General features: G+C 53.4%; 1 protein-coding gene across 1 annotated transcript in view; it reads left to right on the plus strand.

Moving 5' to 3' along the window:
• Positions 1-18,010, plus strand: part of CDH23 (cadherin related 23) — a 442,755-nt gene that overhangs the window by 313,479 nt on the left and 111,266 nt on the right. The window contains exons 18-23 of the mRNA XM_088841955.1: positions 1,291-1,363; positions 3,210-3,326; positions 7,014-7,126; positions 8,384-8,491; positions 14,775-14,964; positions 15,276-15,421. Coding sequence (XP_088698081.1) covers positions 1,291-1,363; positions 3,210-3,326; positions 7,014-7,126; positions 8,384-8,491; positions 14,775-14,964; positions 15,276-15,421 — 747 coding nt within the window. The remainder of the gene's footprint in view (positions 1-1,290; positions 1,364-3,209; positions 3,327-7,013; positions 7,127-8,383; positions 8,492-14,774; positions 14,965-15,275; positions 15,422-18,010) is intronic.

An 18,010-nucleotide genomic window follows, 5' to 3' on the forward strand; every position in this document is an offset into this window, starting at 1 on the left:
GGCTGGGGAGAGGAACAAGTCAGCGAGAACCGGTGTGGGGTCCAGAGCCAGGGGCCAGATTGGGGGACAAGAGCGCTGCTCTCTAGGCACCGCAGTCCCTGCATGATAGGAGCCTCTGACGTCCCAAGGGGTGGAGAGCCAGATATCAGGCTGTCTCCTTCCTTTCTATTTATTTTTTAAATTTGTCTTATCAAATAGTTGATTCCTAATGTGGTGTTCAAGCCACCTCCTACCTGTTTGCTCAGCCAGAAGTGAGTGACTCCAGCAGAGTGGCTCCCTACAGGAGCCTTTCCCCCAGAGGGCTCCCAGTCCAGGGGAGAAGTGGGCCCCTGAGAGTCTGCATCAATGAGAGCTGAAGCCTACAGACTCCCCATGGGGCTGCCACCCAGTCTACCCCCTGAGCTCCACGCTGGGCTCCTGGGGAAGGGGGAGAAGGCACCGAGTCATGTGGGCCAGCGAGGCTCCCTCCAAGAAGAAACAGGGAGGAGCTCTCACCGAGTGACTGCAAACATGGTTGATGAGCACTGAGGACCAGAGTCTTCAAGGGTAAGGGAGTCTACCTGATTGTGGAGGAGCTCTGGGAGCAGGCGGAGGCAGAGGCTGGGGCCCGGGCCCCACCCTGCTGGGTCAACCCACTGACTTAGCACCATCTTCTGGCCACTGGTGCAGGCTGGGCCTGAGGAGGATTGCTCCAGAACTGGAGCTGGGGGTTCTGGACCGGGTTTGCTCAAGCAGGTGGAGGTGCTGCTGTTCTTACGTGTGTGCAGAAGGGTCTGGAATTCCAGCTCTAAGAGCCCCCTACCTGCCTACTTCAGTATCTTCTGGGTTGAGATACTCCTCTCTCCCTTCATTTCTAAGAGGGCGAACATTGATAGGAGGGTTCCTAGAACCTTCTACTAGCATCTTGGTGGAGCTGGATGGAAAGGTCCAAGTGTGGGGCTGATGAGCTGAGGTTGAGAGAACTGGAGTGGACTTGGAGTTCAGGTGGGAGACCAACAGGAGAGCCGGGTGAACTGGGAGTTACGGGCAGTCCCAACTGGCACCTCGTTCTCCAATGCTCTGGCCATCACCGTCCGTTCCTCGACTCCCTCACGTTTCTCCAAGGCCTGTCCTGCCACTGTGAACTGTAGCCCAGCTGGAGGGTAACCTGATTGCCTCGTGACACCCCACCGGGCTCCGTGACACACTGCAGTCAGCAGAGCTCCTTGGTGCCAGTCGTGTCCGGCCTCCCTGCAGTGACCAGTCCAGACTGCCTCCCTGGTTCCTGAAGCCTGTTCATTTTCTTTCCAGGATGAGAATGACAACCCCCCCACCTTCAGCAAGCCTGCCTACTTTGTGTCTGTGGTGGAGAACATCATGGCAGGTATGGCCCAGGTCGGGGAGGACAGCAGGCACAGCATTCAGGATGCAGCCCTGACCTTGCACATAAATGCCAGAGGCCCCTGCCCTCCCTGTGTTTCCCACAAGTGGAACCTCTGGAGATGTGTGGTTGTCTGCCAGCCGGCAGTTCCTTCCAGAGCAGACACTCTGCTGGACACTTGGTCCCTGCACCCTCTGTAGCTAGTTGTCCTTCAGAAATAATGACTGAGGATTAATTCAGCAACATCGGGTAAACAAGAGTGCCCAGAAAGTTCTGGGTTTATGGGGCGTGAGGCCAGTCCCAGGGCCTGTGATGGCTGAGGGGGTCACCCTGGAGGATAGTGTGTGTTCCTAGGTGAGGAGAGAATTGGAGGCTCCTCCCTGGGCTGCATCTCAAGGGCCAGGGCCCAGCTTGCAGACCCAGAGCCACCAGCTCCACACTCAGATACCTGGGAACCTGAGCTGTCTTCAGAGCAAGCCAGAGCTTTACCCTTACACCCTGAGTGGATGTTCCATAGGGGAGACTCAGGTCAGGAATTACTACAGCAGCTGGAGGGGTCAGGGTCACCTGGAGGAGCCAGGGGACAGCTGGAATCAGACAGCTGGAGTAGAGACAGTTGTAGGAGTCTGGGACACCTTGAGTCAGAGATAGCAGAGGAGTCAGGGAGCAGCTGGAACCAGAGGTAACCTTCCCTAGCACTGCCGGGCCTTCTGAAGAGACCTTCTAAAGGTACCCACCTGGTGTCTGATGACTTGCTGGACAGGGCCCAAGCTGGGCCCAGCCCACCCTCTCTGATAAGGAGAGGCCTTCATCCTGCACTTAATCCTCTTCCACGTTAAGTGTGCTGGGATAAAGGAGTGTATCAGGGCAAAGGTGCCTGTCCTCCGGTCAGGATAAGACTAGGAGTCAGATCAGAGGCCCCACAGCTGTCCAGAGGGACCCAGAAAGACCTGACTGTCCACCTCCCCCTGCCCGGCCCTCACACCCCCCAGGGACTGTTGATTCACCGGCATGATAGATACCGTGGTCTGACATGCGTCAGACCTGTGTCTCACCTGTTTTATCCCGCAGGATCCCCACCAGCCACCCCACAAGTCATATAGTTATAGTTATACCCATTTTCCAGAGGAAGAAGCTAAGGCTCAGACAAAATAAGGCATCTGCCAGAGGTCCCACCAGATTCCAGCCAGCGCATGGTGACTCTCGAAAGCCACACATCCACCCTTCTCACCACCCTGCCAGAGCTGGAAGGAGGGAGCCGGAAGCCTGGGGGGCATGGCTGTAGGAAAGACTGCCCTCAGAGTCTGGGCAGGCCACTGGAAAGGCTGAACCCCTGACCCAGGGTTTCACAGAGATGAAAGTGAGGGCCTTAACTGGGCAGTAAAGAGAAAATAAAAACCCTTTACAAATTCTCCCTGTTAAGCAAGATAAAATAAGACCAAAATTGAATATAATAAATTTAGAATAATTTAATATGGAGCTTCATTTCTTTTTGAGTCAAAGTCGAAGCTGGCTGCTCTGAGCTCATTTACTGTGGTGGCCAGTCAGGGAGGGATGGGGTGGGGCAGTGGTGTGCTCTGGGGCTGGACCAGGACTGAGTTGGGGGAGGAAGGGGGTGGGCCTGACCCCTCCCAGGCTCCACTCCCTCCCATGGAGCCTTGTTCCCACACAGCCCAGGAATATGGACCACAGGAGCAGGTGGTGGAGCCCACTCTCATCCCTAGATGGCCCCTGGGGCATGCCTCCTGCCCTCTGAGGTCTTCTCCACTTCCTGTGCCCTGTCCTGCTCCCAGAGCCTGGGGCTATGAGCCCAGGGTGAGCAGACCCCACTCCTTTTGTCTCCCGGAAGGAGCCACGGTGCTGTTCCTGAATGCCACAGACCTGGACCGCTCCCGGGAGTATGGCCAGGAGTCCATCATCTACTCCTTGGAGGGCTCTTCCCAGTTCCGGATCAATGCCCGCTCAGGTGAGGCCTGGTCCTCTGCACCTTCAGCTGATGCTCCATACCCACCCCGGGGACCGTCCTCTGGGCCAGAGGCTCCTGAGCAGTCCAGCTTGGAGCACTTGGCTTTATCCCTAAAATATCCGAGTGAGATTACTGATCTTAAAAAAAAAGATCACAACGTGAATTCATTCACCAAAGAATGTCTTTTGGTGGTGAAGAGTCATGTTAGGTTTTAATATGTTCCATTTCACAATTATCTGTCTAAACCACTGCTCTTCAAGGACACCTTTCTTCAAGCCTAAGTGTCTCAGCGGCTGACCTCATTCTCGAATCCTGGCTCCTCTTCCTAACATGAAATGTGCCTCAGTTTCCCCACCTACAGAGGATACACATAGTAGGGCTGTTGTGTGACTTCAGTGAGTCATCATAGAGAACTTGGAGTTGTCCCTGGCACACAGTAAGTACTGACTAAGTTAGGTTGTTAGCATTATCTTCTTTGGTCTTTACACCCTGGGGCCCCCATCCTCAGCTCCCGGCTCGGCCCGTATAACTCTCCTTTCTTCTTCATTTCTCCACCTGCCTCCCTCCAGCTTTCTGTCCTCCTTGAGGCTGGGAGGGGAGCAGGGCAGAAAAAAGCAGCAAGATACCCCAGACTTCCAAGTCAGAAGCTGGAAAGGAATGAGAGGCCTCTGAGCATTCGTTCATACCTTCACTCACCTGTCAGTGGGGGCCTGCTCTCCACCAGGTGCTGTGCTGGGTGCTGGGGAAAGAGAATGGAATAAGGCATGGCCTCACCCTCACAGGGCTCCAAGTTAGCTCAGTGGATGTGCAAGGCTCCCCACTTCCAAGTTCTCCTTTGTGTATTAGGTAAGGGAACTTGTAGATGCTGAACAGGCCCTGAAACCTCAGTGGCTTAACACAATAGAACTTCTAACTCACAAAACAATCCAGTGCTGTGTTTGGTGGACAGTCTTCCACATGGTGATTCAGGGACCCAGACTCCTTCCATGTTGTGGCTCCAGGGTCACTGCAGAAGGGAAAAGGAAATGTGGGATATTGTGTAAGGAGATGTTTATGGGTCAGACCTGGAGGTAAAAGACATCACTTGTGCCCACATCCCATTGGCCAGAACCAGGCAATGGCCCTGCCAAACGCAAGGAAGGCTTGGGCAACATCATAGTCCCTGGCCTGGCAGCTCCTCTCCAGCAATCATCCTGGCCTGGGAAGGGAGCAGGAATCTTTGAGGGACACTGGCCATCCTTACCACGGGTGGTCAGCGGCCCAGAAGGGCATCTAGTCTCCTGTTGTGTGTGCCTCCGTGCTCCAAGTCTGCCTTCAGTCTCTTTCACCCCACTTTCCTGGAAGCTCGGGGAGCAGATGGCTGGTGCTGACGTGTACAAAGACTTAACACATCCAGGGCCACCCTGCGCCTTCTGTTCCACCTCTGACAAAGCCGGTGCTTCCCTCTGACCTCTCAGGAGCCTCCACCCTCAGAAGTCTATGTTTCTGGGGCGCTCAGAGTGATGTCATTAAGGAATATTAACCAGGCACTCAGCACTGTTCTAAGTGCTTTGACCAACATCACCACCACTCTGAGGCAGGTCTTAGCTTCATGACATCCCCATTTTCCTTACAAGGAAATTGAGGCCGAGGGGCGGTTAAATCACTGGGCTCAGGATTCGCAGAGCCTGAACGTCTGAGTTCAGAGCCCAGGCTCTCAGCGCTCTGTTCTCTAAAGCCATGTAGAGCCCTGTGCCACCCCCAGATACAGTGGCGGGCACCCTGACCCTGCCTCCCCAGTCAGGGGCTCCAGCTCCACCCTGGGGCCTTTAATAACGACTTGCACATTTTCTTGCTGCCTTAACACGGCTCCTTCAGCTCCAAAGGTGTAAGCGTTTTCCTCTGAGCACCTTGGTCAAATTAGCCAGGCCCACTCCACAGAGGTGGCCTTAATTGGATCTAATTTCCCAGACAGGAGGAGCCATCTATCATGCCGACAAGTTCATGTTTAAAACTTTTTAGAGATTAATTTCTTCCTCGCCCTGCCAATTAATTGACACCACCCCAGCATGGAGTGTGGCTTGGCAGGCAAACGATTGCCAGGCTTTTGTTCCTGGCCTTAGCACCTTCAGTGCCCTGGCCCCCAACCCCAGCTTCCTTATCCTGGCAGGAAGGGGAAATATGAGAGTGGAAGAGTCCTAGGGACCACTGGCCCAGCTCCCTTATATTACAGTAGAATAAACCAAGCACAGAGAAATTAAGTAACCTGCCCCAGGTCACACAGCTCAGTCAGTGGGGATAGCACACAGTCCTTGCCCTTGGAGGACCCTCACAGTCCCTTGGAAGGAAATGAGCATTTTCTGAATGTTGGAAACTTCACCTATAGTTATTTAATCCTTACAAAGCTCTGATTTGAAATCTTACTAATCTCTTTTAGATGAAAAAACTGAGGCTCAGAGAAATTAATTAACTTTCCCAGGCTAAGCTCCTGGAAAGGACAGTCATCAGAAGTCATACCTGGACTTCACTGTCCTCAGAGCACCGACTCTTTCCAGTGGCCCTCGTGAGATGGTACATGGCCCGGTCGCCAGACTATACTGAAGCTGGCTTGTGCTGCCTCATGCCTGCTCATGAGAACCAGTTATGTACATCTCTTCCCAACTCCAAGTTCAGAGCTACCGAGTGGGTAGCTTCAAATGGGCCCTGGTGGGAATATTTATAACCCGGGAAATCAGCAAATGCCATATTTTTCCTTTGGGAATCCAGTCGTCAAACATTTACTGTAACACCACTACCACGTGACTTCCATATTTTAGTTATACCAAAACACAAAGAAGAGCCAAAAACAGAATGACAAAGATTACGTGGTGGTGGTTTAAACACTAAGTCTTGTCCGACTCTTGCCCGCCAGGCTCCTCTGTCCATGAGATTTCCCAGGCAAGAATACTGGAGTGGGTTGCCATTTCCTTCTCCAGGGGATCTTTCTGACCCAACAAAGTTTATGGTCTATTTTAAATGCTTATATTTAGTAGAATAACTTATTTATACACTAAAACATTCAAAGCATTGTTTCGTACAAGGTAATTAAGGAAACTATTTTATAGCTATTAATATTAAATCTCAACCCACTATAGGTTGAGCTGTCTAGAATGAGCCACGAGTTGGAACATGCATGAAGCCCTCGGCGTGTTTCAGTCCTGTTGTATTTCTATAACCAAATGAATAAACAGTGCCAGGTGCCTCTCTAAGTCTAGAACCAAATTAATCCCATGTCAGCCCTATGAGATGGGCCCTATAATTGTTCCTTTTAACCAGATGGGGAAACTGAGGCACGGGGGATTTAGGTGACTAGTTCCAGGTGATAAAGCCAGTGAGGTGATGTCCGCAGCCTAAGTGAGAAGTCCTTTGTCACTGAGCTTGAGGCCAGATGACTCTCCTGCCCTGGTTTCCAGCCCCAATCCCATAATCTGTCTCGATTTTCCGCATCTGAAAATGGCTCTTCCTCCTGGGGTTATATTGCCCAGCTCTTGGGAATCCAGGTTCCCAAGTCATGGCTGCTGTGCCCTGTGAGCACCTTCTCACCACCCCCTGTTCACACAGGTCACTTGATCTTGCAAGCATCTCTCTCACACTGTGCTCTCCCGCTCCTTCCCCATTCCCTCCCTGGCCCACCCAAACCATCCCTCACTCACCCTTCTCTTATTGCAGGTGAAATCACCACCACCTCTCTGCTTGACCGTGAGACCAAGTCTGAGTACATCCTCATCGTCCGGGCAGTGGACGGGGGCGTGGGCCACAACCAGAAAACCGGCATTGCCACTGTGAGCATTCAGCCAGCCCCTGCCCCTAGCTCCCCACTTGCCAGCCAGGCTGCCACCCCCAGCTCTTCTTCAGCTTGTACCACTTAGGCCCCTGGACACTTGTGTCCCAAGGCAGTGTGAGGCCTTGTGGGCATGGAGGGAGGGTGGCAGGTACCATTTCGTTGTCAGCCAAGGTCAGCGCTGGGGCCTTCGCAGCTAGGGGAAGAAAGACATGGGGGTGCTTGGGAAGAACAAATACTCTCTCCTGCCCCCAAAGACCAGCTAGGCAGAAGGCATGAGCCCCATAACTCCCTCCCTGCCCTGGCACCTGCCAAGAAACAGGAGAAAGGACTGCCAGGAAGAGTGGCTCAGAACAGGAGGCAGGCCCTGAGGGTTCCCGGGGGCCTGTCACCACCCACCCCTACCTTGCGGTGCTGAGAAATGATGCCCAGGTGTCCCTCCCATGAGCAGGTAGGACCCGTGAAGCCCAGAGCCCCACCCAAGGCCTTCCTGCCTCTGAGAGTAGAAGCTCCAGGAGAGCCATTAGAGGGTCCTAACTGAGCTCTTTGCTGCAACTGCTGCAGAGGAGGGCGGGGTGAGACCTTCCTGCTGTGGGGCAGGAAGCAGGAAGAGCAGCTGACGGGTCACTCCGGCCACTCCCCTCCTTATCCTCGTTTGCTGTCTTGCAGTCCATCTGGAGCCCTCTCTCCTCAGCCCTCACCCGATCCACAGCAGCTGCCCCCATTCTTATCCAGCTAGAGGGGCTGGGGGTGCTGTTACTTGGCCAGCCACTTGGCAGAAAAATCCCCAGTGCTCTATTCAGTCATGAGAGGCCCCTGCTAATAGGACTCAGAATTCTATAAATAATTTACCTGGGTGGCAGGTGAGCAGAGAAATTGCTTGGCTTGTAGCTGAGACTAAAAGGGGAAGCTCTGTGGCTCCTATCAGATGTCCCACTGCAAATCTCCCACACCCTGTCAGTCACATTCAACCAAGACTCGGGGTGGACAGAACATATCCCAGGTGGCAGGGACCATTTCAGGAGTTATTTCATCCATTCCTCTGTCTCCTAATGGGACAGCACCTAAACCCCCTGAAAGATCTAGGCTCCATTCTGTTCTTGAAAGCTCAGGGTCTCTCCTGAGGCCCCCAAAGTGGGTGGAGCTGGTGGAATTAGGGCCAAAGTGCCCATAGGCATCTGAGCGTGTCCCTAGCATGGGCACTGTCCTTGCACAGCTCAGCTCGGTGCATCCCACAGTGCCCCGTGTGGTTTCACAGGTGAACATCACCCTCCTGGACATCAATGACAACCACCCCACCTGGAAGGATGCTCCCTACTACATCAACCTGGTGGAGATGACCCCTCCAGACTCTGACGTGACCACGGTAAGTGGTGGTGGGGAGCAGAGCTTCCGGGTGGCTGTTTGATGGGTGTCTGCCTTTCCCACGTGAGTCCCGTGGGCCTGCCATTGTGGAGCTGTTTCCAAGTCAGCTTTCAGAGCAGAGTTCCAGACGCTCTCTTGATGGTGAAAGGTAGCCAGAATTGGAGGAAAGCCCTCACACAGTGCTCAGAGACAGCAGGCTCTAGACTTCATCAAAAGGAGCACTGGCAGCCCAAGAACAGTGCCGAAGAGGCTAGGGCTGGTTAAGCTCGGGGTCACCCCTACCCTGGCACCCCAGGACTCTGGCCGCCTCCTCAGGAGAGCCCCGAACCTCCCTTGGCAAGGCACAGATACTCTGCTTCGAATAACACAAGCTTCAGCCTTGCCTCCAGCACCTTCCTTCTACCTCACTTCTGTCACTGCAGCCATCCGTCTGGATCAGCAAGCCAAGGGCTGCCCCAGCAGGGGGCTCAGAGTGCACCCAGGGACTTTCTGGCATGAGATGTTGCAGGTTTGCACAGGCTCCTAGGCATGCTGCGTGTGAGGATATGACTCAGGATAAGGAATGGGAGATGCAACCATAAAACCTCAGGGTGTCCAGAAAGGGGAGCAGTGCCCTGGGGAAGCTGAGCAAAGCCGGGGTCAAGCATCCCACTCTCTATGTGCTGGGATTCATATGAGGCTTTCTTTCCCCCTCATGCTTATACCCCATTTGGCCTCATTCAGAGAGACTTACGCCCCAGTGTCTAGCCCCACATACACCAGCCAGCCCTGTGAATCTGACATGATCACATGATCAGATGCTCAGTAGTGTCAGACTCTTTGTAACCATGTGGATTATAGCCCACCAAGCTCATCTGTCCATGAGATTCTCCAGGGAAGAATACTGGAATGGGTTGACATTTCCTTCTCCAGGGGATCTTCCCCACCCAGGGATTGAACCTGGGTCTCCTGCATAAGGCAGATTCTTTACCAACTGAGCCACCAGGAAAATTCCCATTTATTGAATGTCTGGGACATGCCAGGTGCTGTGCTAGGCACACCTCATGGATTCTCTCATCCTCATGGGGATCCCACATCATGGCAGATGGATTCCCTGCTTCTACTGTACAGTGGAGGGAATGGAGACTTAGTGTTTGAGGGACTTGCCCAAGATCACAGAGCTAATGAGATAGTAAAAGATCATGTCAGGATTCAAACCAGGGTCTAGTTGACTCAAGCAAGAGGAAACTACCTGACCTCTGCCCCTCTGCTGGCTCACGGGCACTCTGACAGGTGGCCCAGGTCCTGAAAAACTGGAGAACTCAGGTGGGATGGGAGAAGGGATGGTAAACTTTCATATCCAGTTCTTCAGGAAGGCTGCCCCACCCTGAGGGCAGGCAGTCTTGGACTGGTGATGCCTAACCTCCCCACCCCTACCCTCACCAACCACAGGCAGCAGTGACAAGGTCTGCCAGGTCTCGATGGAGGGAGATGTCAACCTGGAAGAAGGACAGAGAGAGCAAGAGGGAGAGGGGTTGGCCATCACACCTGTCCTGTCTTCCTTTCTACATGTTAACGATACGAATGACTCTCAGCTCTGGTGGGATCCCCTCCCAGGGATTCCAGTAGGGTACAGGATCTGGAATCTGTTTTCTCAGTCCTAGGTTGGAGAATCCTTCCAGCGCAAAGCCAGACTTTGCAACCACTCCCAGTTCCGATGGGCACTCTCTGCTGCCACCTTATGGACACTAGGACTCTGGACCAGGATAACCCCAGCCAGAGACTCCAAAAAGTTGGGGCAGAATGCCTACCTCTCAACACCTACCTCTGGTCAACTCTTACCTTTGCTTTACATGTCTGGGAAATTCCTCCCAGAGGAAACTGAGGGGAGAAAGTGACTGCATGGGACAGCATTCAGGGGTGCCATTATCAAAGAGTCTACCTGCTGGTCGAAGAGTAGGTCTGCTGGGCTGGGAGTGTACTTTCTTGGCTTAAGCATTTCCCAGATCAGGCCCCAGAGGCTTCTCTGGGTCTCCAGCCTTTCCTCACATCCTCTGTGCAGTGAGCAGGTATGGACAGTGGGCCAGAGGCCTGCTGCCCAGTGTTGCCTCACTCTCCAGGAAACCCCCACAAGCCTTTAGTGAGCACCTACTGTATGCCAGACTTGGCAGGCTCGGGAATTCGGGATGCAGCAAGTTTCCTGTCTGCCTTCAGGGAGCTGCTTGTCACTCTTAGGCTGAAACTCCCCCCTGGTTCCCATCTCACCCTGTGTAAAAGCCAGGGTCCTTACTGGACCTGCCTGGCCTGCAAGATCCGCCCCACATTAACTCTGGGGAGAAGGACATGTGAGTCCACCCCTCAACCCTGAGTAGACGTGGGTGTCCACAGCCACAGGTTTGGGGTACCTCAGCTACACTACTCAGGGTCATGTTTGAGACCTGAAAAAAAAAATGTTACTGACTCAGAATTTCAAAAAGAACAGAGACAGAATTAAAGCTTGTTATATTAAACATCTGCCACATATGTTGTGACAACTTTAGAAGTTACAATTATTTAAGGTGTATGAAAATTTCATTGCATTTAAGGACAAGTTGTAGGCTTCATTTTCTAGAATTCTGGAGAATTTTTTTTTAATGTGATGATTTTTCAGGATGACAGAAATCAAGAAGCCCATACATTAATTGAGCTTGTTACAGCAAAATAATTTCAAAAGGAATAGTCATAAAAATTCTTTCAGATTTGATAGCCTTAAAATATATGTATGTGTGTATAGGTGGGTATATTATAATGCCTTCTAGGGGGCCCCCTGGGAACTTCTAAGGTCTCATAATGGCCCTGAGTGAGGTAAGATCTGTGGCTGGGGTTCGAGAAAAGTGGTCTTTAAGGAGGGAACAGCTCACCCAGCGGTGACATCAGGAGGAGGTGATATTTCAATGGAAAAGAAACTAGCCCAGCTTCTGACTGATGTCCCACCCACCTTCGCACACCCACCACACACCCCCCCCAACACACGCAGGACTTTCAGTTTCCTGAACCTGCTGGATTCTTTCCCACCTTGGAGCCTCTGCACAAGCTCTTCCAGCCCCACAGGATGCCCTCTTCTTCCTCTGCTCCACCCCTCCCCCACATCCCGACTCTTTCCATGGCTGGCTCATTCTCCTCCATCTGTCCCAGCTTAAAATACCACCTCTCTACCCTCCATTTCTTTCAGAGCTGACTCCACAATCTATGTTTAGGTTGCTTGCTTATTGAGAGGCAGCGTAGCTGTGATTAATTGAGAAGCCTCTTCTCCTACTCAAAGGTCTGGGCTCTAATCCCAGCCATACCACTTACCAGCTGTGTGACCTTGGGCAAGTTACTTAACCTCTCTGTGTTCCAACCTTCCTAAGTAGAAAATGGGGGTAAAGTCTCCACTCGATGAGCCTGTGGTCGTATTTAATGAGTCAGAATACACAGAGACGCTGGCACACAGTGAATGGTCGGCAAACGAGAGCTGCCTCCCCTGCTGGGATCGAGCCTGTCTCGCTCACGGCTGAGCCCCAGTACCTAGCACAGTGCCTGGCACGTTGTAAGGTTCAGTATTTGTGAATGAGAGCTGTTGATGGACTTGTTCAACTTTCTTCCCCATCCTACCTAGCACCCCACTCCAACAGGTGGGGTCGAGTCTTCCTTGTCAGAGGGAGATGAGGACATGTGGCCTGGGACTTTCCCAAGGGCCCCTCTAGAGGGGGCCCTGGCCACGGCTTCTAAAGCCTGAAGTGCAGGGTGAGTCAGTGTTTTTTGTCTTCAGAGCTGTGTTCAGATGTGCGTGTGCCGTGTTCCCGTGCACTGGGCGCTGGCCAGGCACGTGTCTGTGTGCCCGGGTGCACCTGCACGGGCCTGAGCTTGCAGAGCAGCTGTTCTCTGTTTGCAAGTAAGATTTTGGCCCAACTCTCCCTCCCACTCCTGCAGCCTCCTTCAAGGACCTGGCTGATGGGCATTGATTTAGAGCCTTTCAAAGCCCTCCGGCAAAATAAAGGAGAGGGGAGAGGGAGAGAATTATTCCCCGTCAGGCCAGGAGAAAAATGACGGGCATGAAATGGGAAATAAATGAAGGGAAAGTGGTGAGATTCTGCACAATCACCCAGCAGGGAGCTCACAGGAGGGGTCCCAGCCCACCGCCTTCTCCTGTGCCCCTACACCATCCCACCACCCAGGAGTGAGCCACAGGGCCAGAAGTCAGGACCCACCCCCAACCATGGCCCTTTGGAAGCAGCTGCCCAAGATTCCCCCTCTCTAGCACTTGGGGATAGGAAAAGGTGTATCAGCACACTCAGCAACAGGCTAGTGTGCCTGTCTTAGAAAGGGTGGCTCAGCTACTCTTTGCCTCAGTTTACCCATCCATAAAAATGGGAATAAAAGCTATCTCCATCCTCTACCTTGAGAGAAGCATTGTAGAAACACAAGCCTCTCCAGTCTTCTCTGTCTATCAGTGGGCTGACTGCCTGGCCAAAATGATAACAGGAGAGCCTAGGGAACAGAGCTCTTGTTGTCAATACAGCGGTGATTGGGCCCCCATTATAGAGCCTGGGGAAACTTAGTCCCATGCCCACGGCACAGTGAGGGCTCTCCAGGCCTGGAAGGCTGAGGCCACCTCCCTGCCCGCTGGATACAGCAAGGCTGGGAATGGAGAAGATGGGCTGAGCAGGTGGGGTGGGAGTAACGCCATGTCCCACTCTCTGAAGTGAAAAAAGACCTGGGTGGTTTGGAGTCAGAGCCAACACTGGCCTCTCTCCCTGTCTCCCTGGGGCCTAGGGGCAGACAGGCGCCCTCAGCCGGACAATCCATCTGTCTGTTCTGGTCTAATGGCCCCTGAGATGCCTCTGGCTGGGGATTAAGCCAGAGGAGGGACAGATTCTGCTGCCAAAGCACAAAAGGCCCCACATCAAGTAAGATGAAGGAGCTGACAAGGCCAGGCTGTCATCCCCGAGTGTCCTGCAGTTAAGAATGACACCGTCCTGATGCAGCCCCTGGGACTGCAGTCACACCCCATTGATCTTGTCCATCTTGGATGCTGCTGTGGCCCCCACAGCCCAGGGTCGGGATGAGCTGACGGGTGGGTGCCCCTGCTGTCCTGGAACCTCAGGAGGCTCTAGGGTGGCAGCTGGGTCAGCTCCACGGCTGGTGCTGTGTGATACTGAGTCTGGCCCAGGCCTCTCTGAGTTCTGCTTTCCCCGGTGGGAGGTAGATGGTAGAGGAGTTCCCTATGAGCAGAGATTGGTGGGCCTAGGGACCTGGGAGAGAATGGGCTACAGGGTTTGTTGCCCTGGATTAGGTCAGCATTCAGGTTGATCCCTTCATGGAGTCGGGCTTACAAGTGGGGTACCACAGTGGGGCTGGAAGGTTAAAGGGGCCATAGTGTCTGGGGCCCCTGTCCTAAGACCTCCCCCTTCTCGGATATGGCATCCCCTGCTCCAGAGAAACTCAACCCTCTCCCTCCCCCAGCCCCACCCCGGCCCCAGTCCCATGACTGGCCCCAACTTACTGGGACCCACTCTTCAAACCAGGGGGCTTGTCCATGGTTCCTTTCCCATGCCCTGTCATTCTTGGTGTCACAGAGGTCGAATTGCTTTCAAATTGCCTCACAATCTAAAGTCCCAAAGGAAGGAAGAAAGGGTTTGATGATGAAGGAGCCAGATCCCAAAATCTGGAGTTTCAGATCCTTTCAAAAGATCAGCCAAGGATTTGGATTCCCCAGCCCTCCCTAGCCCCCACCCTGAAGAATTCCATGGCCATAGGCTACAGGGACTCCCTGCTCCCCCAGAAGCCCATGAATACATCAACCCCACTTGTCTGGAAAGGAGGGGCACTGACAGTGTTGCCTGCTAGAGATTCTAGAGCCACGTCCCGGCTGGGAGACTTAGAGAGACTCGCTGTGCCTCGTCTGTAACAAGGGCTTTCTTCTAGGAGTCCTCCCCTCAGACTGCTGACACAGTAGGTGGAGAAGGCCTGTGAGGTTCAGGGCGCTCCTACAGGCTGGTGGGTAGTAGGTATCGCTGTTAGGGTTCAGAAGCCGCGGCTTAAGTGGGGAAAGGAACTTACCTTTCTGTGGTTCATCTTCCGAACCTCCTGCCTCCCAGCCCCTAGACACTGCCTGCTAAAGCCAGGAGGGAGACCCAATGCCTGAGTCTGAGCCGGAGTGCCTCCTGTGCCCAGGCAGTGGGGCACCCAGCATGGGAGCTCAGACAACCGAGGCAGGCAGCCCAGGCCACAGAGACACCTCCCTGGGCTGGGCTCAGTTGAAGGGCCAGTTCCCCCCCCGGCAGGTGGTGGCCGTGGACCCAGACGTCGGGGAGAACGGCACCCTGGTGTATAGCATCCAGCCACCCAACAAGTTCTACAGCCTCAACAGCAGCACAGGCAAGATCCGCACCACCCACGTCATGCTGGACCGGGAGAATCCTGACCCCCACGAGGCGGAGCTGATGCGCAAAATCATCGTCTCTGTCACAGACTGTACGTGCCCCTCACGCCTGGGCTGTGGCCACTGACCCTCGGTGACCTGGGGACCTCCCCCAGTGCGTGTCCTCTGGCCATCCTGGGGCCTACCCAGGAGGGCTGTAACTTGATCCTCAAGAGAGGAGTGACACCCACTTCCCAGTTGTGACCCCCAGAGCACCCTTAGGGGGCAGAGAGGGGCTGGAAGGTGCAAGGCCCAGGCTGCCTCCTGGAGGGGCCACTGGGATGGAAGGCCTCTGAATCACCTTTCTCCCTCTCCCTTTTTCTCCCGCACCCCTCTTCCCCTCTCCTCTCCGTTGTCCCCCTAGGTGGCACACCCTCTCTGAAAGCCACCAGCAGTGCCACAGTGTTTGTGAACCTCTTGGACCTCAATGACAATGACCCCACCTTTCAGAACCTGCCTTTTGTGGCCGAGGTGCTTGAAGGTACCCCTGCAGGGGTCTCTGTCTATCAGGTGAGTTTCCCTCTCGTGGCCTGAGATCCTGCTCTCTGTCATCTCCTCACCGTATACCGACCTGCCAGCCAGGGAGCAGTGGGTGCTGCGTGTGCCCAGCTCGTGATGGGCACTTTGCACGGGTGAGGGGCAGCTGAGACAGGACACAATCCACTCCAGGCTTGGAGAGCCAGTGCTCTGAGAGATGGAAATGGAAGGCTCCCTGGAGGAGGAGGGGCTTGAGTTGGGTCTTGAAGGAAAGCACCCAAAGAGATGGATAAAGGCAGAGACAGAATTCTGGGAAGCCAGATCGTTTCTCAGGGCCTGACTATGATGGTCTGGCCCGAGACTCTCAACACTTCCTGCCTATAGGTGGTTCTGTAGGTGGTTCTAGAACACAAAGAAGGTCAGACTAGTGTAGCCCAGACAGCCTGTCTCCATGGGCAGCCCCGTCTCCCGTAAGCCCCCAGGCAGCCCCACACGGTGGGTGGGATCCCTCCACTTTTTTTTTTAAAGAGACTTGCCCAAGTCGCTGTGGCCGAGAAGAGATGGGCCTGGGCCTTCTGCCTCCCACTTCACTACCCTTCTGTTCGGGGCGGGCCCTGAAGGTGCACGTTCAGGGGAGGTGATGCCCTAATGGGGCTGTTTAGAAACACTGAAAGGCCCTCGAAGTTAAGAGGTGGGCTTTGGAGTAGTCTTCCCAAATCTACCACCGATGTGCTGGGTGACTTGAATCTCCCAGTTTAACCACTCTGGGCCTGTGAAGTAGGGATCAGAATAGTACCTGGCTGGCCATGTTATGGGGATCCAATCAGACATATGTGCTAGCAAGCTGGCACTTGGACTGCAGCAAATATACAGCAAATGATGTACTCATGACGTGTGTGTCTGTCACGAGGGTTTCTACATGAGAGCAGGATCCCATAGCAAGGGGTTAGCCTGATCCCATTCAAAGAAGACAGGGCTATTTGTCAAGATACCAGAACGGTTCACCTTGGCCATGCCCTGAAGGCCTACTGTACTTCAGTTTCTTCATCTGTAAAAGGAGATTAAGGTTCCAGGGAGCATTCTCTCTCCAACAGAACGTTTTCCCCAAACCCCCAGCAGAGGGAGCTGCAATCCAGGAAACTGCAGCCACTCCCTAAGGAGGAGTCCCCCTCAAATAGGAGGGAGGAGCCTCCAGACCAGGTTCTCCTCTAGACTCACAGACTAGAGAGGGAGGAAACGCCCAACAGCACAGCTTCTGAGTTTATGGAGGAACTGGCTCAGAGTCATGTGAAGATGGTTGGAGGAACTGGGAGTGTTTAACTGGGAAGCTGTCTTTAGATACAGAAAGGGAAAGGGAGGTCACTCAGTCGTGTCCGACTCCCTGCGACCCCATGGACTGCAGCCTACCAGGGTCCTCTGTCCATGGGATTTTCCAGGCAAGAGTACTGGAGTGGATTGCCATTTCCTTCTCCAGAAAGAGGGCTCAAACTTGAGCTGTGCAGTTCCCCAGGTCCCCTCTATAACCTCAGCTGATAATGATTTCTGCTGAATGTGCAAAAGTACTTTGCCCAGGGATTAGAGCTGTGTGCAGATAAATTAGAAGTAGTGAGTCCCCCACTGAGGAAACCATTCAGTTGAGTCTGGATACTCTCTTCTTGTCCAGCTTGTTGGATGTAAGTTAGACCAGATGACACTAACATTGACTTTCAATCTTGAGCCATGCCGTGCGTGCTAAGACACTTCAGTTGTGTCCAAGTCTCTGCAACGCTATAGACTGTAGCCCACAGGCTACTCTGTCCATGGGCTTTCTCAGGCAGGAAGACTGGAGTGGGTTGCCATTCCCTTCTCCAGGGGATCTTCCTGATCCAGGGATTGAACCCACATTTCTTAAGTCTCCTGCATTGGCAGATGAGTTCTTTACCACTAGCACCACCTGGGAAATCCCCTCAATCCTGAGAGTCTTGGTTAGATCCAAAGCTCTTATTTTAACTGTTTTTGCACATTTTTCCTCAAATGTCTTGAATCTTCTTCTGTAAAACTTTCAACATATCAGAGTCTTGAGTCAGGATCTCTTATCAGCACTGGAGGTGCAAGCGGTAACAGTTGGGAGCAGCCTGAGGACTGAGAGGAGGTTGGCCTACATGTGTCCTCAAATGGCCAGGATTTAATCAAGTCCTAAAATGACTTTTAAAACCCAGCTGTATCATCTTATTTTTGTTGTCTTACAAATAGAACAGAGCATGGGAGGGAATCCTGTTTGTCAAGCATTTTGTTTTGTTGAGTTCCACATAGTTGAAAGGGTCTGAGCTGTTAACAGTTGCTCCTAGCCAGCAATGTGAGAGTCAGAGGTGAGGGAGACCCCTGAGTTTGGAGGGTCCTGAGCCAGCTGGAGTGAGTCTGGAAGAGCTTCCTAATGAGGAGAGCAGGGTTTTGAAGGGAGAAGGCTGTAGACCTGGACACTTGTTCTGGAAAGCCCCTTTCCCACCTCTCCCACTCCCAGCCCCACTTATTGTATCTGTATACCTTTCAGCTCAGACGTGCTGACCCCCTGAAGAGCATCTGGGAGGCCACATTGTGGGCAGTGGCCTGGCCTGAGGCTCCGGGGTAGCAGCCGTGTCTTTG

This window comes from Moschus berezovskii, chromosome 12, assembly GCF_049115385.1.
Source record: "Moschus berezovskii isolate FMDL1 chromosome 12, NW_MosBer_1.0, whole genome shotgun sequence".
Classification (NCBI taxonomy): domain Eukaryota; kingdom Metazoa; phylum Chordata; class Mammalia; order Artiodactyla; family Moschidae; genus Moschus; species Moschus berezovskii.